General features: G+C 43.3%; 1 protein-coding gene across 6 annotated transcripts in view; it reads right to left on the bottom strand.

Annotated features, from left to right (window-relative positions):
• The window catches only part of ARHGAP26 (Rho GTPase activating protein 26), a 643,473-nt gene that overhangs the window by 431,950 nt on the left and 189,090 nt on the right, over positions 1 to 22,433 (bottom strand). For 4 of the 6 annotated variants that reach the window (XM_064366434.1, XM_064366436.1, XM_064366437.1 and 1 more), the window contains exon 1: positions 19,801 to 19,956. The exons of the other annotated variants lie outside the window; for them this stretch is intronic. In XM_064366434.1, the coding sequence (XP_064222504.1) occupies positions 19,801 to 19,954 (154 nt within the window). In that variant the 5' untranslated portion in view covers positions 19,955 to 19,956. Of the gene's footprint in view, positions 1 to 19,800; positions 19,957 to 22,433 lie in introns of those variants that run through there. 6 annotated transcript variants of the gene reach the window in all.

The raw sequence follows: 22,433 nt of genomic DNA, 5'->3' as shown, positions 1-22,433 counted from the left end.
CTCTGTCTCAAAAAAAAACAAAAACTCTTTAAAGCAAAATAAAACCTTAGGAGAACCAAAAGATGGTTGAGGCCATCAACACTTAGAGTTGCTTCTAGAAGAAAATCAAGTGGTTGAGAAGGGCCCTTTGAAGGAACATTTGACATCATGTATTCAACATGCAGTGGGAAAGTTACAGGCTGTGAAGTACCATAAAGACTATTAAATGGGGTAACAGGATAGAAGAGGAAGGATGGGACAGCTACCTGAGACTGCAGGTCAGATGGTCCTCTGAGACTTGAAGGATGAAAAGCTGATCACATAAAAAATCTGTAGCAAAGGCGTTCCAGAAGAACAGCAAGGGAAAGTGGCAGGAAAATGCTCAGTGCCTCAGAGGAATCTGAGGCCAGCCAAGCTTGAGCACAGTGAGGCAGTAGGAGGAAGGTCAGAGAGGCATTAGGGAAGGCAGACAGAAGCCTGATCACACAAGGCCACATGAACCATGGTAAGGTGTCAAAATTGTATTACAAATGGCATGGGAAGCCACTGGGAAATTCTGGATGAGAAAAAGTGAAATAAGGTTTATGTCTTCTAAAATATTGGTCTGCCTGCCATGTAAGAAATGGATTCTCTTACCAAGATCACTGAAGTTCCAAGTAGTCATGATTCCAATGAGTAAGAATATCATTCTGCCTACGAAAATAGAGGGAGAAATACAATGGGAAAAAATACGATCCAGCAGAGTTTTTCCCTTTAATAAAGGAATGGCTTACAATTTTCAACACTGTGGGCAACCAACTATAGGCCCAGAATGGAAGGTCATTCAGCTCCTCAGAAAAGTGTTCTCTGACTACGTAATCTAAAGTTGCCTCCACCCTCCACCATCCATCACTCAATGTTATCTTATTTCCATCATGGTACTTTACACTATCCAGTAGCATCCTGCTTACTTGTTTACTTGTATGTCTTCCCACAGAAATAAAAGCTCCAAAGGCTGGCATTTCATCTTGTTCAAAGCTATCTCCCCAACACTAAATGCCTACCATACAGCTGGAGTACAATAAACATTTGTTGACTGGATTAATAAAGACCTTACCTTTATTTGTATTCAAAAAAAAAAAAATTCTACCAGTCCCCCGTTCTGGATTCGTTTCTAGAGCAATCAGCTTCTTATATAGGTTATTATAATTAAAATGACTTCAGAAATTCCACAGAGATTAGGAGAGCAAAGAGTGTCCTGGTCCTGGATACATAAGGAAAGAAGGGGTCTCTTGTCCCAGATCCCATAATAACCCAGTCTAGATATGTTTTGGAGTGTTTTATACTGCTGTTTACCCCAGAACTGCCCAAGTATTCAAGTCGGCTGAGTGGCAGGAGTGTGTATTGGGTGGGGGTGCGAGGAAATTTAAACTTCTAGTGCTGAGAATGGAAACAATTCATGACCAGAGAATGGAGATCAGTCCATAACACAACAATTATATAAAAGGCAACTTTTTGCTAAGTACTACAACGGATACTTTAGACTCAAAGAAGTACTCTTAAATAATCACCTCTGGGTAGTGAGATGGGTTGGGATGGAAGGGGCACTCATGTGATGTGTTGCTTTTACGATGATTTTTGATAACTCAGCATCCCCAACAGTCCAGAAAAGATTGCAGAATCTTGTGACTTGACATGTTTAAAACCAAGATATCTGGATTAAATTCGATATAATACTGGCCAGAGTATGAGGTCCAGTCTAATTTCTAGAGATAATTATGAGGATTTAACTCCAATGAGCAAGCCAGAGATTCAGATGTAGAGACAGCAGAAAGACAATTTTTTAAAATGTCTACACTATTACTATCTCACAAAAGGTGAAAATAATGAGTGATTAGCGTAGCAGTAGCTGCTATGTTTTTGTGTCTTGTGCTTTGCATGTGCTACCTCATTTCACCCTTCCAATGCTCTCAAGTAAGCACTAGTATCCCCATTTTGTAAATGAGAAAACAGAAGATTTAAGGGCTGGGCTAAGCATTTATAGTCAGCAGTATAACAATAGTTCCACGTAAAAGGCTTGGCATTAGACCAAGGTTCAAATTCTGACAATAGCACTTTTAGTTGTCTGAGACATTCAGTCTCTCTATGCTTCTGTTTTCTAGGCTATAAATGAACAGAGCAGTACATACCTCCTAAGACTGTTTTGAAGGTTCAGTGAAATAAAGTTTGTAAAACACTTAACAAAAGCATCTGGCTCACAGAAAAACACTTAAATGGTAGAGATATTCTATTGCAGTGTCCCTCAGTATCTGTGGGGCATTGGTTCCTGGACTCCCAACAGACACCAGTATCTATGGATGCTCAAGTCCTTGAAATAAAATGGCATAGTATTTGCATATAAACTAAGCACATCCTCCCATATACTTTAAATCACCTCAAGATTACTAATAATACCTAATATAAGGCAAATGCTGTGTAAATCGTTGTTATACTATATTGTTTAGGGAATAACGACAAGGAAAAACATCTGAACATATTCAGTAATAATGTTCTTTTCCCAACCAAATATTCTCCATCTGTGGTTGGTTGACTCCCCAGATGAGGAACCCACAGATACAGAGGGCCAACTGTACTACTGGTATGCTTCAAATAAATTTAAATCATGTTTTCAACATATGGAATTTTTTATTCTGTGACACTCTGGTAAGATATCTTATCTTTGTCCCCAAGGTTCTGCTAAATCAGCAACAAAAAAATGGGTTGGGAGTCAGGGAGCAAGCAGAGAAATGGGAGCTGCCTTTAAAAGAACTGGTTAATTGGCCGGGCGCAGTGGCTCATGCTTGTAATTCCAGCACTTTGGGAGGCCAAGGTGGGTGAATCACTTGAGGTATAGAGTCTGAGACCAGCCTGGCCAACATGGTGAAACCCCGTCTCTACTAAAAATACAAAAATTAGCTGGGCATGGTGGCGTGCACCTGTAATCCTAGCTATTTGGGAAGTTGAGGCACAAGAATCACTTGAACCCGGGAGGAGGAGGTTACAGTGAGCCAAGATCATGCCACTGCACTCCAGCCTGGACAACAGAGTGAGACTCCATCTAAAGGAAAAAAAAAAGAATTGGTTAATAATCATGGGGAAAAAAGAGAGAGATACAACCTAACCATCCAAAAATAGGTCATGAATTCAAAAAGTCTTCACACAATATTATGTAGCCACTAAAACCCATCTTAGAGAGTAATGATACATAGAGATGATCATAAACTGTTGAATAGAAAAGACTATAAAACCAAAATGAGTATCTCTAACCAGTACTATAGGCATAATTTGCATTTTCTTTTGTCCATCTATAATTTCTAAATTTTCTCTAATGAACATGTATTATCTACATAACCAGAAAAAAATACGTTTTTGGATTGCTTGATTTTTTTTTATTTTAGTGACTAACCTATGTAAACAGAAAGTCAGGGGAATATATGCCTCAGGGAAGGCAGAAGGGGCAACCTGCTGCTTTGGTATTAGTGGCTTTGTCAGCCGTGGGCGTGGCTACCTGAAGGAGGGAGATGTAAGCCATCTATCCTATCCAGGTTTCACTGTATATGTCCAAAATACATTCTCCCTGGAGATTCCAGATGGAGTACCTGTGAAGACTCAGATCTCATACCCCAGTTTCCTGACCTCCCCAAATAGGTTTCTAGGTCCCTAATTGGCATTAAAAATACATAATTATTTCCGGAGCTGTTCAACTAACCCAAATAACATGCTCTGATTCCATGTCCCCAAATTTCTCTTCTTGAAATACAAATCATTGACCTACTTTGTTAAAGACCATTTTAATAGCACTCTCCCACCCAATGATGAAAATGGGACACTTGGAACTGTCATCAGGTCCCATTAAAGAGGTAGAAAATAAGCCACTAAAGGTACCCCATCAGAGCAGCTAACCAGTGAGCCAGATGTTCTATACCAATCCTGGTTCTGAGCACATCATTTCATTCTGGAATGTAGCACAGGAGGTATACCAGGAAAGGGAGCCCCAGACAGTGCTGTTTACCTAGGTGAGACCACTCACAGTCCAGACTAGGAGCTCTGTAGAACCAGAACTTCTTAGTCACTTCAAATCTGAGGGTCATTTTATCTATAATTACACAACTCCAGAAATCTGTTTCAGGTCATTTCCATTTACCACAGGCTTTGTTTTCTCCATAAGTGAGATATCAGAGATGAATCCCAGCTACTCAGAAGGCTGAGGTGGGAGAATCATTTGAGGCCAGGAATTTGAGACCAGTCTGAGCAACACAGCAAGATCCCATCTCTAAAAAACACTTTTTTAAACTTAGCTGAGCATGGCAGCAAGTTCCTGTAGTCCTAGCTACTCAGCAAAATGAGGTGGGAGGAACACTGGAGCCCAGGAGTCCAAGGCTGCAGTGAGCTATGATCACACCATTGCATTCCAGCCTGGGTGACAGAGAAAGACCGCAACTCTTAAAGAAATTAACTTTTTAAAAAATGTATTAGGGCCAAACACAGCGGCTTACACCTGTAATCCCAGCACTTTAGGAGGCCAAAGATCAGTTGAGGCCAGGAGTTCAAGACCAGTCTGGGCAACATGCTGAGACCTCCATCTCTATTTTTAAAAAAAGTTTTTTAATTAGCCAGGCATAGTGGCACAGGCCTATACTTCCAGCTGCTTGGGAGGCTGAAGTGAGAGGATTGCTTGAGCCCAGAAGTCTGAGGGAACAGTGAGCTTTGATTGTACTACCACACTGGGTGACAGGACAAGACTCTGTCTACAGAAAAAAAAAAAAAAAAAACAGGGATCAGCCCCCTCTCTGGTTCTTTGGCAAGGCAAGAGAGAGATGGGAGGCCAGACACAGCGAACAAATGAGGGGGTTGGGGAAAGATGAAGGGAAAGAAAAAACAGGGAGGAAAGCAAATGAGAGAAAGAAAAAACATACAGATGGTAGAAAACATGTTCTCTACATTTGGACTGGAATTTCCTAGAACAAGACAAGGTCGTTTGTGAGGAAGAAGGCTTTCCCGTTAAGACCTGAGACATCCCCAAATCATCACCATTTCAGCACATAAAAAATTTACTTTTGTCAATAGTTCCTAAAATGATGAAAACCGAAACCCTCAAATGCAACCAGCTAAATCAGGATAGTACTGGAAATTTTTTCTTCTGTAGAAATAAAGGAATGCATCTACCTACCGGATTTGGGGTACCCACTCTCAAGCAGAATTAACATGCTCTCATTCCAATGACTCTCTCTAAAGCAAGATAAACACCAAAGGAGAGACAAGACAAAAGAAGTGTGAAACCAGAGGCCTACAGGCCCCATCGGCAGTGAGTGTGAATTAGGTTGCACTAGTAAATCTGTCAGAGAACAAGAATGTGTGAAGAGCAAAAAGAGTGCCAGGTCAGAACATCCCGGTGTTGGCACTACAGCATTCCAAGCAGCTGCAAACTGTTTGGATGCACTGAAGGAAAAGGGTATGAGGCTTCACAAGATCAAGAGACAAGGCAGGCAGGAGAGCACCACGCTTGGAGACGAGTTAAAAATCCTAAGGAAGTGGTTGCCGAGGGATGGGGGTGGGAATGGGAATAATGGCAGAAACTAGCTAAGGAGTTCAGGATTGCTTTGGGGGAATGACGAAAATGTGCTCATATTAACTGTGGAGATAGATCCAAAATCCTGTGGATATACTAAAAGCCATTGAATTGTATGTTGCAAATGGGTAAATCATGTGGTATGAATTGTATCTCAATAAAGCCGTTTTTTAAAAATTGGCCCAAGGTCTCTGCCTACCATCACCTGCTCCCATGCTGTCCATTTGAGCTCAGTAATATGACTGACTGAGACGGCACATGAAGAGATATGAGTCATCCTTCTCCAGTTTGACATTTTACAAGTTTCTCGCTTAACCATCAAAAAACACTTCAATCGTCTTGCTTAAGGAGTCTCAGTTTGGGGGCAGTAAGGATTAGACTCCTTAGGAAAACAAGCAAATTTTAAATTATCTTCAACTGGTGATCATCTTCACGTACAAATTACGTACGGTTTCAAGCACAAAACCCCAAGCAAGCCCCATTGGGCTGTGTCTTTTCCTTGCAGTATGGTATGAAGTTATGCTGGCCAGGAGAGGTGGGGGAGATGAGAAGCAAGCCAAAGTTATATCCCAAAGACACAGAAGCCAAAAGCTATCAGTTCCACTGCAATTTCCTATGCAATGGAGCAGAGCTTCCCTGCTGGGGAACCGATTATAAGCATGCTGGCTACATAAGAGGAAACAGGATTTCTTTCCAGAGAGAAACCCATCTTGCTGCCCTACACAGAGCTGGCAACATGGTAGTTTGCTGACCTTGCACACTGAGCTCAGGGCAGCTTCAGTCAGAAGGCCAGGAGACGGCAGCAAGGCCTGGCCAGCAGACACAGATGCAGCAGGAGCAACTGGGGGCCGAAGCCTACATCTGTAGGCTACATCTGTAGGCTTCGGCCCCCAGATGCTGAGGCACTCGTCTTCAGTCCCACTCTGGCCTCCACAATGACATACTGCCCACAGCAGGGGTTGTGTAGCTGATGATCTACTGGATAAGCCGCCCAGGGAAGGGTTTGTGTCAAACATTTCAGTGCCCTAGTCAGATACAAAAGCAAGAAACCCTTATTTTTGGAAGAGCAACCCACAGATTTTCTTAAGAAGCAAACAGCAGAGTGAAAGCAGCACTAATTTCCTGGTGGTGACACCCTGGGGTCACACCAGCAGCAGCTGTGGTCTGCTCAGTCATCCAGTCCTCCTTTAACAGGGTAAGAACCAGCTGAGATCAGAACAGAGATAGCAGCATTTGCCAGAAATGAGTTGCCCAGGGGCACCTCCAGGTAGAAGGGGGAAATCGGCTCTCTCTGGGTTTAGGGCACCTCAGCTCCCGAGCCATCAGACAGTCTCTCTCCTACTCTTCCCAGATCCTGAGTTCCCCTAGCTGTGCAACAGCTCAACCAGTTCATTATGCTTCCTGAACGTTCTTAAAGAAAAAAAAGTGAAACATAATTACAGGCTCTGACCCCAAATGACTTTAACCCTGACAAGAGCACCCAAGACTCACTGTAGGAATACGGTTGCCCTGTGATTGCCCTGGAGCAAAAGTTTCCTTTCAGGAGCTCCCCCCGCATCCGCTGGCAATGCTGCAGAAGGGTTCCTGCTCACAGGCCAAGCTCACGTAACAACTGGATCCCAGGCGTGGAGCCACACTGGCTGACATGTTCTCAAGCTGCTAGAACTTTTACACTTCTGAAACACTCCCGCATCATTCCTAGGTCTGCAGTAATGCAAACACCCTCCAGATATCTGAGATATGCCCACATAAGGCTGGAGAGCACTGCTGTTCACATTAAGGGAGAACAGGATTTGGGGACTAGATTTATGCAGAGTCTCTTCTGACCTAATTAGACTTAATGTGTGGTCCAAGGACTCTCACCATGAAAATCACTTGGAGTGAGGGAAGGGAGTGGGGGCAGGGTATAGGAAATTCAGATTTCCAGGCCTACCTAGAACTCATGCATCAGCATTTCCTTGGGTAGAACCTGGGAATCTGCAGTTAGGAGAATTCTTATATACCTTCACTTTTCAGAACCACTATCTTACAACAAGGAAACTCTAATGGCAGATTCCAATAACATCGCACTTACCACGGCCCTGCTTATACTGCTAAGCACAGTATCTACAATTATCTCATCTGTTCCTCACAATAATATTGTAAGGTATAATAGATATTTATTATCCTCCCTTGCACTTATGCTGCTTTCTTCAGTTCATCTCCAAAGGTCAAATCCAAAGGCCTCTAAACAAGTCCTCACCCAACCTGGCCAGAATGAAACATCAAGTCATCAAAGCCTCTCCAACCCTCTGCTGCCCACCTGCTAAATGTGGGTGCTCCCCACGGTTTTGGCTTCCACTCTCTTCTCTCACCCATGCCAGGGGCTGTTCACCTTTGCTGCACAATAGAATCACCTGGGGAGTTTTTTAAATACCCCATGCCCAGATTGCAACCCAGCCAAATTACATCAGAATCTCTAAAGGTGAGTCCTGAGCTCTTCAGTGATTCCAACAGACAGCAGAGGCTGAGGACTGCTGCGTGGGTCTCACTCTTATAGATTCAGTCACTCCCAGGGCCTCAAATACCACCTAGGGAGAGCCAAACCTGTACCTGTAGCCCTGATCTTTCTCCAGAGCTCCAGACTTGTGCTTCCCACAGCCTCACGAGTGTCTCCACCTGCATGCCCTGCAGGAACTCAGCAAGGACAAACCTTACTTAACTCTGTAGCCCTCATCATACACCACAATTCCTCTCCTGTACACAGTTCAGCCATCCTCCCAAAGCCTAAGAAGGAAACTCTGGAGACGCCCCTAACTCCTCTGCCATCCCCTCCTCAGGCATTATGCTGCTATGTGTTCTCTTCTTCATCCACACCAGATCATCTACTCTTAAAAATGCCATGAATCTTTCATTCCACTCTATAACTTATCAGCATTTGTTTGAATATTCCAATCATGATTCCACTGAGTAAAACAGATTTTCAGCAGACTGTACTCCCTGATGCACAGCCACCTGCCCCAGACACCTGCACCCAAGTCTAAGGAGTGGATCGCTCCCCTCCCTTTCCTCCAGGTGTGATAGGGAGATGGTGTCCATTCTCTCACATACTTCTGCCTTGGGACAATGTTACGCAGAGAATGAATCTCACACCACTGGAGAAATATGGAACTATTTTAGGCAATATGATGGCAAATACTTTTCAATGTAATGATTATGATTTAATAATTGAAGATATTTAGAAAAAAACATTGTTAACCATATCAAACTTTCAATATCTGAATGTAGGTTCAAAAGCTCCTTTTTGAAACAAACATATTTTATAATGAGTAGACTTTTTTCAAAGTAAATAAATAGTGGTGAGGGCGGGGCAAAAATAACGGAGGTAGCCTTTACATGACTGATCATTAGAGACCACAGTGCCCCCTGGGCTTGATAAGCCTTCACTTGTCTTTCCCACAGGCCTCTGTTCCCTCCCCCGAGACCCTTTTAAACTGCTGGCAATCATCCCATTGTGCTGTGGGCTGCCCATTTCCCTGCCTCCTCTCAAAACCCTGAGCATCTCAGAGACAAGGACTGTGCCTGCTTCATGCCAGGAACCTGGCCAAAGTAGCCTTCTACATCAACAGGAGCTGACACAGAGATCGCAGAGGACATGTGGCATGATCCTATCCTCCATCAGAGAAAAGTGCTAAGCTCTGCAGGAGAAGCTGCAAGAGAGGGATGCCATACAAAACTCCCCACTCCCTCACCAGTTCTCAGGAATTCCAGTGCCCACAGGGATGCGTCTATGATAGGCAAGGTGTTCCCTAGACCAGATTCATGGTCTCCAGTCACAGAAGGCAGAAGATTGCCCTCCTCAACACCTGCCGAATCTCCTGAAAGATGCACGCACCACACAAAGATAAAAACTCAACAGTACCATCAGGAGGAACACAAACAAGGTCTCCGGGATCTACATTCAACTGATTTCTAGGTACAGCTGTCTCGCTTTAGGGAATAATTTTTGCTGTTGCTTTTAATCCCAGAATTAACAAGACACACAAACTGGAAAGGGAAAAATGGAGAAAATTCTAAGTATTATTTTATTTACAGAGACCATTCTTAACAAGACACACAAACTGGAAAGGGAAAAATGGAGAAAATTCTAAGTATTATTTTATTTACAGAGACCATTCTGTAATAAACTGTCTAAAATGGTGAGGTTCCTTCCTACTCTAAAATCATGGTTTATCAAATTCAGTTCACTTAGAACTCTTCAGAAACACTGCTATGAAATATTTATTAAAATTAAAAATGTACATACCCTTTGGTCCAGCAGTTTCATTTCTAGGAATATGTCACTCATGTGCCTCATGCCAGAGCTGCCAGGATGTTCACAGCAGCATTATTTGCAGTGGTAAGAGGTTGAAAATAATCTAAATGTTTATTATTAGGGGAATGGTTACATAAACTATATTTAATTCATACAACAGAACACAATGCAATCTAACAATGAGCTGTGTATGTACCGATGTAGAATAATATCTAATATATTAAAAGCAAAGGGTAAAACAGTGCATACGGCATGCTACCACATATCGTGTATGCGTATTTGTTGGCACATGCATAAATTACACCTGAAAAATACCAAAGAAACTGATAAAATGATGCTTCTGAAGCGGGGATCAGGAGACAGGCAGCATTGGGGGGATACTCACATTCCCTTTTGTCTCTTTTAAATTGTGAACCACTTATAGGTATTACCTATTTAGATAACCCTTTTAAAAAGAAACATAGCTATGAGTTAAAGTAAAAATGCCTTATTTTATTTGTTTGACTGATATTCATTGTCTACCCTGATCCACAAGTGTGATAAGAAGATACGCAGTCAGCAATTTGCTAAGACTTTAGTCCTATCTGTTTGACAGTCTCCTCGGCACAGAAACTGCCAAAATTCAACTCAATCGGCTTGGAGATCTATCTAAAGTCTCAGAGGAGGAGGCAGTTCATATTTTCAAACGGTTCAAATTAGCCTGCAGTAAACTTAAAAGCAGATGTGATAGTAAGATCAGATGAGTTTTGAAACTTACCAGGGGTATCTTTTCAAACCATATAAAATAGGGGTTTTTTGAGCTTTTGCTGTGTGGCAGCAGCAAGAGTCAAACGTAGCTACTGGCTTGGCCCAGAGAAACCAGCAAGTTAACAGTCTGGTCCGGAATTCACAAACCCCTCAAACCTTTGTCAATCTGGCAAAGAAAACACACACATATACACATCACCCTAACCCCAGGAATCTCCTCTTTCTAAATATAGCAGGAAACTGCCCAGTCTCCAGCTCACCCAGGGCAGCGTTCTGTGCCTTCCAACCAAGGTGAAATGAGCCAGACACAAACATGCCATGACAGCTCCTGGCCCACACTGCCAAGCTGTTTTCCTTACCATTTCCTCTCTCTCCATTCTGTGTTTCTACAAAAATGTGTAAACCCCAGTCACTATAATTTGTAAAAATTCCTCTGGCTACTAATGCTGTTGTTCTCACCCTAAATACACACGATTTCCTTCTTAGTCCCTGAGAATGGAGGCTAGAATAAACTGTTAGATACGGGCAAAGCCCAATCCCATCTCCCATCTGATCTGTAAGAACATGCAGCTCAGAAAGCATATTGGGCAGTTCCAGGGCTAACAGGGACACATCCAATTAATTGTCATCTCTCTCTCCTTTTCACGCGTACACACACATCCTAGGTTTTTTTTTTTTCTATCCCCTGGTTGTTTTAGAATCAGTGTCAGTGTCTACCAGAAGGGTCTGTTAAGGATGCTTCTGATTTAAGCAAAAGGTTGAGCTTCAGAAACAATCTAACATACTCAAAGGAGAGCCAAATTATCAACTGGCTCTAAAGATGCAAAGGATCTAAACAATAGATGTCAAAGGGCTTGTAGAAACTGGAGTCAGCAACCATTCCACTTGAAGGAATCCATCTTAGGGAAATGCTGGAATCCACACACAAAAGCAGGTGTGCAAATAATCACTGCAGCACACTTCCTAATAGTGAACAACACAGACAATCCAAATATCTTTCAACAGGAAACTGAGTAAATACCAACGATGGCATATCTACATAAAGCTCTCTGTAGTCATTAAAAAGAATGCACTGCATGCATGTACTGACATGGAAGGTCTCCGAGACAAATGATCAACTGGAAAAGCAAAACACAAAATAATCCATATAGTATAATCCCATCTATGAAAAAAACACATAGAAAAAGGACAAGAAAGAAAGCATACCAAACTTCTGACAATGATTGTTGACTAGAAAAAAGGGGTGCTTTATGTTGTATACGTCGATACTCTGATGCTTGCATGAGAATGAATTCAGGAACTACCCATGTCATATTATTTTTGCACTATAAGATTAGGTCATTCATTCATATTGTTAATTTTACCCCCAAACCTAATCCTTCCCAAGTTTTCCCTATTTTAGAAAATAGTATCATCATTCACATAACTGCTGAGGCCAAAAATATCCGAATCATTCTAGACTTCTTTGTTTTCTCTCATAGCCCATATGCTGTGCAGCAAATCCTGTGGGCTCTACTTCCAAAAATACCCAGCCTCTGACCGCCATCTGTGATGCTGCCACCCTAGCCTGTGGTGCCATCATCTCTCACTTCACCTATTACAACAGCCTCCTTACTGGTCATCTTGCCTCCATTCTTGCTCCACTACACTTGGTCTCTACACAGCTGCCTACATAATCTTTTTAAAGTACAAGTACAATCATGTCACAGCCTTCTGTGGCTGCCCATCACACTTAGAATAAAACCCTAAGCCCCTTCTATAATTCAAGATCCCTATGACCTGGCCCTGGCATATCTCTTCATCATGCATTTGCCTTCACTTTGCTGCAGTCACAACTGGCCGTGCCACTGGCCCCCAAACATCCCCCTCAACCTCACCATTCATGATTCCTGCATCTGTTACCTCCATCCAAAAAGCTATTACTCTAGTCTAGGGCTTTGGAGGACATGCTAAAGGCAGAGCAGAGGCTCCATATTTGCTGAATGAAACTTTTCCTTTGATGGCAAAAAAAAGGTAACTTGAAACACATTTGGGTTATAATTTTAAAAGTTAAAATGAGGGTCAATCGGAAACTTAAATCAAGAAAAACTACTTTGACTGCTGGGTTCGCATTCCTCCACTGGCTAATTTTTAGAAATGCAATGGCCTTGACAGGATAAAAAAGTCCCTTTTATGGCTTGCTTTCTCCAATAGCACAGTGGTGATAACGGTTCTATCTTGGCCAGTTCTCATTTTGTCCATTGAAAGGGCTTGGATCGTGAGCTTATGCAGGCCAGAATTAGGAAGTCCAGCCTGTGGCATCTGGCCTAACTAGAGCAGAAACCTGAACTACAGCCTCATAAGAACCACTTTCCTAACTCCTGAGATCTTGAAACTGGTCAGTTAAATACATCTAAGGTTGAAGCAAATGGAAACACATAGTCCCCAAAAGAGGGCAAACGGAGAAAATATACTAAGTGCTGTTCACTTAATCATCAAAAGTTTTATGGGACAAAGTAAAGGAAAAAAAAGATTTGAATAGACATTCCAGCAAAGATGATGCACCAATGGCCAACAAATACATGAAAAGATGTTCATCCTCACTGCTCATCAGGATAATGCAAATTAAAACCACAATGAGATATCACTTCACACCCACTAGTGTGGCTACAATCAAAAAGAAAGACACTAACAAGTATTGGTGAAGATGTGGAAAAATCAGAATCCACATACATTGTTGGTGGGAATGTGAACCAGTGCTTCTGTTATGGAAAACAATATGGTAGGTTTTTTTAAATAAACATAAGTATAAATGAAACTTAAACATAAATTTACCATACAACCTAGCAAAATTCTACTCCTAGGTAAAAAAAGGAAATTAGAAGTGAAAATATACATCCATATAAAGACATGTATGCAAACATTCATAGTAGCATTATTCATAAGAGCCAAAAAACTGGAAATAACCCAAATCATCAGTTGGTGAATGAATAAACAACTTATGGTTTACAAAATGGAATATTTTCTAGCAATAAAAAGGAACAAACTACTGATACATGCTACAACACAGTGAGCCTCAAACACAGCACGCTAAGTGAGAGAAGCCAGATGCAAAAGACCACATATTATATGATTCCATTTAACTTAGCTTTTTGGAGAAGATAAATCTCTCGAGACAGAAAATAGTAGATCAGTGGTTGTATGAGGCTTCAGGCAAAAATGCAGTGCCTGCAAATGAGCATGAGAAAGCTTTTTGGGGTGCTAAAAATGTTCTAAAACAGGACTAAGATGATGGTTGCATAACTGTAACTACAAACGACTGAATTACACACTTAAGAAAATGAGTGGCTAAGAGCCATGGTTCACGCATGTAATCCCAGCATTTTGGGAGGCCAAAGCCAGAGGATCCGCTGAGGCCAGGAGTTCGAGACCAGCCTGGACAACAACAAAGTGAGACCCTCATCTCTACAAATAATAAAAACAACAAAAAATATAATTTTAAAAGGTGAAATTTATGGAATGTAAATTATAATTCAATAAAGCTTTTAAGAAAAACTCCCCCAAAAACATTCTGACCTGTAGCAAGTAACTGCTTTGAAAGGAATAAATACAGTGTCCCTGTGAGAGACAACCATGATAAATTGGTATGTCAATTCCAAGTGTTAGTGATCATGCTGAAGGGAAACGAAATGGAGAGGAAAAAAAATATGTTTTTTTTTTGTCTGTTTGTTTTTGAGATGGAGTCTCACTCTGTTCCCCAGCTGGAGTGCAGTGGTATGATCTCAGCTCACTGCAACCTCCACCTCCCAGGTTCAAGCGATTCTTCTGCCTTAGCCTCCCAAGTAGCTGGGACTACTGGCGTGTGCCACCACATGTGGCTTATTGTATTTTTAGTAGAGACAGGGTTTCACCTTGTTGGTCAGGCTGGTCTCTAACTCCTGACCTTAGGTGATCCGCCCACCTCAGCCTCCCAAAGTGCTGGGATTACAGGCGTCAGCCACCACGCCCGGCCCATTTTTGTAACTTTAAAAGAGAAAGAGTAGTCTTTTTAATGAGAGCTATTGATAAATAAAACTCAACAATAAGATATTCACCCACAAAAAGAAATGAAATTCTAACACATGCTATTAACATGTATGAACCTTGAAAATATTTTGCCAAGTGAAATAAGCCAGATATTTATGACAAATATTGTATAATTCCACGTATAAGAAGTACATAGAATAGGCAAATTCACAGAGACAGGAGAAGAGAGCTTACCAGGGTTGGAGGAAGAGAAAGTGGGGAGTCATTGTTTAATGGGAACACAGTTCCAGTTTGAGATGATGAAAACGTTCTCAAAAGAGATGGTAGTAATTATACAACATGGTGAATGCGCTGAATGCCACTGAATCATATTCTTAAAAATGGTTAAAGTGGTAAATGTTGTGTTACGTATATTTTACAATAAACCTCAACAATGAAAAATAACCCAATTAAAAATTGGCAAAAGATCTGAAGACACCTCACCAAAGAAGATATGCAGATGGCAAGTAAGCAATATGTGAAACATCATATGTCATAAGGAAATAGCTGTTTTTTTTTTTAAATGAGAGAACACTATACACCTAGCAGAATGGTCAAAATCTAAAACACAGACAAAACCAAGTGCTGATCAGAATGTGGAGCAATAAGAACTCTCATTCATTCCTAGTGAGAATGCAAAATAGTACTATCACTTTGGAAGACAGTTTGATAGTTTCTCAAAAATTAACATACTATCAATATTAGTATATGATCTAGCAATTACACTCCTTGATATTTACCCAAATGAGGTAAAAACTTATTTCCACATATAAACTGCATGCAAATGTTTGTATCAGCTTTATTCATAATTGATAAAACTTGGAAACAACCAATATGTCCTTCAATAGATAAAACGATAAACTATGGTTCATCTAGACAATAGAATATTATTCAGCAAAAAAAATAAGTGAGCTACCCAGCCATGAGAAGACATGAAAGAAACTTGAGTACACATTGCTAAGTGAAAAAAAGCCAATCTGCAAAGGCCACATACTGTTTAATGTTTAGTTCCAACTGTATGGCATTCTGGAAAATGTAAAACCAGAGAGACAGTAAAAATATTAGTTTAATGGGGGTTAATGGGGACGGAGGGAGGAATAAATGGAGCACATAGGATTTTTAGGGTAGTGAAACTATTCTGTATGATACTATGATGTGGTTATATGTCATTATACATTTGTCAAAATCCACAGAATGTACAACACGAAGAACGAGCCCTATATAAATTGGTTCAACTGTAAGAACTGTACCATGCTAATACAAGATGTTAGAAATAGGGGCAACTGGCAGCAACAGGTATAAGGCGCTTTAGGGGAACTTTCTACATGTTCCACTCAATTTTTCTGTAAATCTAAAACTGCTCTTTTTTTTTTTTTTTTTTTTGAGATGGAGTCTCCCTCTGTTGCCCAGGCTGGAGTGCAGCTGTGTGATCTCAGCTCACTGCAATCTCTGTCTTCCTGGTTCAAGCAATACTCCTGCCTCAGCCTCCCAAGTAGCTGGGACTACAGGCGCACGCCACCACACCCAGCTAATTTTTGTACTTTTAGTAGAGATGGGGTTTCACCATGTTGGCCAGGATAGTCTCAATCTCCCAACCCCATGATCCACCAGCCTCAGCCTCCCGAAGTGCTGGGATTACAGACATGAGCCACCACACCCAGCCGTCCATTAATGATTTTAAGTGCAGGGGAGGAAGGCTTAAGCCAAAGTCGATGGGTTGGGAACTACAGACTGGATGCAATTTATTCCATCCAACCAAGAACACAGAATGGAGTAAAGTAGGGGATTTTTTTAAGTCAATGTTATATAAAAACTACAAAACTTTGTTTGGATTTAATTTGCTGTTATATGAGTAATACCCAAATGTCAAATACTACCATTTACAAATAATTAGAAAATGCCTTTTATTTTCTTTATTCACAAGGTGCTAAAGCAAAGCAAAAGATCTGGGGAAAATATTTTGCTACCCAACTCCACATCCATTAGGATTTTGTGAGTAACATAATTACTCCTAAACAAAGCAAGTTGGCATCAAACATCCTTTGGGAGTTTATGCCATTCAAGAAGCACTTATGTATTGCAAAATGCCGATGCTTAATCCTAACACGCACAAAAGGGTGACAGACTTTAATGTATGTAACTCAATGCTGACCTTTTTACTCTTGCTTTTTGTTTTAAAAAGCAAAGAGGATGAACCACTTATTTACCTTACTGAATCAGACCGAGAACAGGTTTTTGGCCTCTCTGTTCAATGCTCTATTACTCTGTGAAGACAATCACTGATAATCACTCAGTGCTACCCACAAAAGAAACTCTGCTGCTTTACAAAGCCAAGACGCGTTCAGCCACCTTCATCTGTCCCTCTAGCCTACAAGGGTTCTTCAAAGCCTGTGATGGAGAAAGAACTACAAAACTTCAGAGGGTAATACAAAGTCTTAGCTCGTCTTTGCTACCCAGGGCTCAGAGTCTAAAAAATAACTGGGCAATATTTTCACTTAATGAAGCACCTGCTGCATGTTTCTCCTTTACAGGATCTACATCTATACAGAATTTGCATCTCCATTGCCAGCATCTCATTCATAAGTGGAAGTAACAGTAACAATGATCTACCCGAACTTTGGCAATCCCTAGAGGAGAGTTTTATTGCCTATGATTAACACTCGAAAGCAAGTTAATCCAAAGAGCTGCAAATACTAGTTATGAAATAACTGTAAAATAAAATAAATATGGCTATAAAATAAATATGACTATAAAATAAAGCCACAAAAGCTTAGAGCTATAAGAGAATATAGATTATCTAAACTCAATGTTATTTATATAATTATGTATTTATGCTTAAGTTGTACTGGAAAAAAACTTGTTTATAGACATAAAAAACATGACTGGAGAAAATAATACACAAACATTAATATAGTATACAATGTAGCAAGCATCTCATGATATCAGAATGTCTGAAATCTGCAGACACAATGGTTGACTCCACCCTCTATATTAAGAGGTCATGTGACCTGATCAAGAGGTAGTTAGTAGTGGTAGAATAAAGTAGTAGAGCTGGATGTAGAGAGAACAGAACACCTAGCTCCCCATCAGTCTTTTCCCCAGGTTACAGGGCTGATCCATTCTATTAGACAGCTTAAACAACCCTTCACTCTATCACTGCAACGTTTCTTCCTATCAAAGAATTCTTGCCCCCCCGCAAAATAGTAATAGGCTGCCAGTCACCCAAATGCAAGTGAGATGAGTGAGAGTCACCCAAATTCAAGACCAAAATAGAAAACACAAGTCCAAATTCTAGAACTTGGCCCACAAGGTTCCATTCTGGGCAAGTGAGATGGGGCAGAAGTAAAAGCTCTGCATTGGCAGGGATTCCATCTCTGGCTCAAACCAGGTGGACTCAAAAGCTCTCGCTCTGCTGTCGAAGCTATGTGACTCAGAGGTAGTGCTCCCCCCAGCCTCTGTTTTCTCATTTGCAAAATGAATATAAGCACATGAGATAATTATAGGTGAAGCAGTGCCTGGCATGAAGTACACCTCCGTAAGCACAGGAGTAGCAAAATATTCATTCCTACATCCTTAGTGCCCAGTGCAGTACCCAGCACACCACAGGCACATCAAACATTTGCTGAGTGAAGCAGAGAACCCACTAAATCCAGTCTGAGATTCAATCAAAATTCCTGGGCCTAACCTATAAGTGGACCCCTAACTTACTCCAAACCAGGGACGCATGTCCCCTAAACCAAGGATGGCCTTGATCATTGACAAAGGAAGAGCCTGTTCATATGCTTGAAGTAAGGCACAGCCTGAGAATCTGCCTCTAAGAAGCCTCATACATCACAGTCTGTGTTCATTTCATCCCAAAAGGTTGGCACTTTGGGCTGCCCTGGCATTCCATTGTCTCTTCGTTTTTATAAGCAACAAGCTGACAAAATGACATTTCAGGCACCTGACTTTAGTAAACGCCCTTTAAAAAGGCCTGGGAACAATTCTCACAGCTAGGACTCTACTCTGCTAAGGCAACCTTTCTTAGCTGAAAGGTATTACCTACTAAGAAATCCATCATAGAAACAGATAAAGTAAGAGAGTCAGAGACAATTCCACTATCTGCCTTCATGTGGTTCCTAATTCTCAAAACTAAAAGATGGACTGAGCTATTTTTAAATGAGAAGACTGAAAAGGCACCAAAAACGTTCTCACAATCCAAAGCACTCATCCTTAGAGCACGCTTATTTGGCCAGAAAAAGAAACTCTCTGGCTCTGCAAAAGTGAAGCAGAATGCAAAACTGCATCTCTCCCCTTGTACCAAAAGGAAAAAACGCAAAAATGGCTTTATAAAAGGTCCAAGAATCTTTGAAATAAGTTTTTTCTGAGCACTATGGACATTCCTTCTCATACCTTTACGTTTTCAAGGATAACGGGAGAGGTAAAAAGGAGCGCTTGGGAGCAGGAGAGGGAGAGAGTTGGGATATGTTCATTCTATTTTTAAATCCTCGCCCACAGTTTAGAGTAAAGGAACACTCTGATTCTCTACTCCCACCCCTATCACCTTCTGCTAAACACAAGAATCAGAACCTGCGCACGTACTGATTCTAGATTTAGAGATTACTGGCTGCCAATACTCCAAGGAATCGCAAGCTAACCAAGCATTCCACCCAGGGAACCCGGCGGCCGGACTAGGCTGGAGCTGCGTGCAGAGTGAAGCAGTCACAACCCGCCTTTTCCCAAGAGGAGGCAGCGCCCCCTCGCAGGGCACGCTCCATTCTCACGGCTGGGCACCCAGGGCTGAGCAACTCTGCCCCTGAGGGAGATGGAGCTGAGGACGCGATGGGATCTGCCCGCAGGCTGCGGCGCGCTGGGCACTCTGGCCCCACTCCTGGGACACCTGCGTGCCGCGCACGCCCACGCCCACCCGCGCTCGGTCACCTCTCGGCCAACCCCGAACGCAAAAGGCGTAGCGACGGGTCTCTCTCTTCATCTGGTGGTTGCTGGTCCGCCTGCTTTCCGTATCCTTCCTGCCTTGGAGGCGTCGACACCCGTCCCGCAGTGTACCGGGGGCAAAACCCCTGCGAACGCGCAGGCGACCCGGGCTGAGCGCCACCTCCCCGTCCCTCCCGCCCCGGGGCCGCGTCCCCGCAGGGCTCCGGATACTCACTCTTGAGCGCGGTGATGAGTGACTTCCCGTCCTTGATGAGCTCCTTGATGAATTTGTTGGTCTTGTCTAGCTCTGCTTCGTGCGACTTGAGCGTCTCTCGGAAGTGCGGGCTATCGAGGCAGCAGTCGCTGAACTCCAGCGCGGGGAGCCCCATAGTGCCCGCGGCGCCCAGCCGGAGGGCGCACCTCCTCCGGGGTCCGGGCCTCCCGCCGCCCAAAGCACGCACGCGGCCGGACCCCGGCCGGCTCCCCCGACGGCCGCCGGCTCCACAGGTGTGGCGCCGGCTTGCCCCCCACGCGGTATCGCCGGCTCGCACAACTCCCGAACCGAGCCGGGACCCGGCCGAGGGGCGGCTGCTCCGGGAGCGCGCAACAGAGCGGCTCACGAGCAGGAAGTGCAGCGCAGACCCGCAGCGGCGCCGGGAAGCGAGGGAGCGGGCGAGCGAGTGCAGACGCCGCCTCCCCGCCTCCTTCGCTCGCTAGCTCTCGGCAGCCTCGAGCGCCCTCTCACAGAAGCCTCGGCCGCCCCTGCGGCGTCTGGGCCACTCGAACCCGCTAGCGATGACTTAATCCCGGCCGGGCCAATCAGCGCGCCCTCCCTTGCCCGACCCTCTTGGCAGCCCGGGGGACGTCCGGCCCTTCCGCGGCTTGATCCAATCAAAGGAGCCTAGAGGCAGGGTCTGCGGCTGGGGGCGTGGCTCTCGCCAACGCCTAGGTCCGCAGCGCAAGCTCCGCCTCCTCTCGCCCTCCGGGCGCTGCACACCCCGAAACCTATGGGTGAGCGCTGCAGTGCACGCCCCTCAGCCACCTTGCCCGCCTGCTCCGGCCGGAATCCGAGCCGCGGATGGCGAGTCTGATGGTCCTGGGGGCCGAGGAGCTTCGATGTGCCAAGCATGAAAAATCTGGGAATTAGGGCTGCAGTTCACCACTGCCTGCCCTGCACTGCTGGGCAACCGATTTTACCCTCAAAATACAGTCCCCTGTCCCGGGAGAATCCCGAGCGACCAAACCCTCCTCTTTCAGTCAGGCAGAAAAATGTTACTTGCGTCTTAAAATTACCAGCTCTAGCAGCTCTTCTTGCCTGCAGTCTTTTCGCCCCCTACGGTCCGTCCCCCTCAGGGCCACTCCTGCTCAGAACCCGCCCACGGCCCTCCCGCCCCCCACCCGGCAAAGGAGCTCACAGCCATCCTTACGAGAATTTCAGCCGCCTGTTATTTTCCTGCTCTGCATCTAGCACAATTTTACATAATTCCGTCCACTGCCTGTCATCCTTCGCTACAAGGTAAGCCCCACGAGGGCAAGTGCCACTTCAATTTTCTTGTCCGCTGTTGCATCCCGGCACCTAGCACAGTGGCTGGCATTTAATAACAGATATTGAGCACTTACTATGTGCTATGTGTGCTTCGGTGATTGATAAATGTTTGTGGAATAAATGAATGGATCCTTCCCCAGAGCCATCTCCACCTCCCATGCCCAGTGCATTGCCCTGTAGTCCCTCTGTTCGACCGCAGGACTCAATTCTGGCATCTCACTCGTTGCACTTGTCAGACTGCGTCCCACAGACTGTCTAGTGCTAAATTGTGAACTCCTGGAGGATAGCGACTGTCCTTGAATAAATTATTTCTATGTCTAGGAACCAGCAGCCATTTCAGCTACGTGGGGGTTTCGTATTTCTTTGGGTTGGTTTGTCTTTTAACTAGGTCTGCTATGTGCAGGCACTAACCTAGATGGTAAGGACATAAAGAGGAGTAACAGAATGAATTTAGCTGCTCGTGGTTAGTAGGAGAGATGGAAACAAACAAGGAATAACCATGCCTTGTGATAGGATAGAAGGCCTGGATGCTCGGAAACATGGATTTTTCACTCAGGAGGGGTCAGAGGTGTCCCATCTATATTAAGAAAGCAACTGATTTATTAAATTCATAAATGGAGCACGGTGGCTCACACCTGTAATCCATCACCTTTGGAGTCCAAGTGAGAGGATTGCTTGGGGTCAGGAGTTCAAGACCAGCTTGGATAACATAGTGACACCCCCATCTCTACAAAAAATTGTAAAATAAATAAGTAAATGTATAAATGAGTTAATGTGATCTGTTTGATAATTATATCTACAAATTTAGACTTGATAGCAGGCCCAGACAGCTATCTGATAGATAATTAGAACCCAAAAATAATTGTTCTTCACTTGCCAAAGATGAGAAAGATCTAGAATGGAAACCCTATGAAAGTAAATCTGTTCAGTGCTTTATCTTGAGCATTTAAAGGTAGGTGTTCTGGTTATCTATCAATACAGAACAAAGGACACCAAAAATTAATGGTTTAAGACAACAGGAATCATTTTATTTTCTCTCACAATCTCTGTGGGTTAGGAATTTGGGGAGGCTGAAACTACTCGGTGGTTCTGGCTTGAGGTCTCTTATGTGATTGTAGTTGGATGGTGACAAGGTCTGAAGAAGTGATTGGTTAGCTAGACATCTCCTACTTTTCAGGTAACTCAGGACTTCTCCATATCATGGCCTTTCTCTGTGGCCCAGTTTAGGCTTCCTCACAGTATTGCAGCCTTAAGGCTCCAGTGTGAACTTAGACAGCTCACAAGGGGAAAGCTGCATCATCTTTTATGATCTAGCCTTGTGA

Source organism: Aotus nancymaae, unplaced genomic scaffold, assembly GCF_030222135.1.
Source record: "Aotus nancymaae isolate 86718 unplaced genomic scaffold, 86718_ANA_hifiasm-v0.15.2.pri h1tg000064l_1, whole genome shotgun sequence".
NCBI lineage: Eukaryota > Metazoa > Chordata > Mammalia > Primates > Aotidae > Aotus > Aotus nancymaae.
The sequence above is the reverse complement of the archived record's forward strand: the minus strand, read 5'-3'. Positions and strand labels throughout refer to the sequence as shown.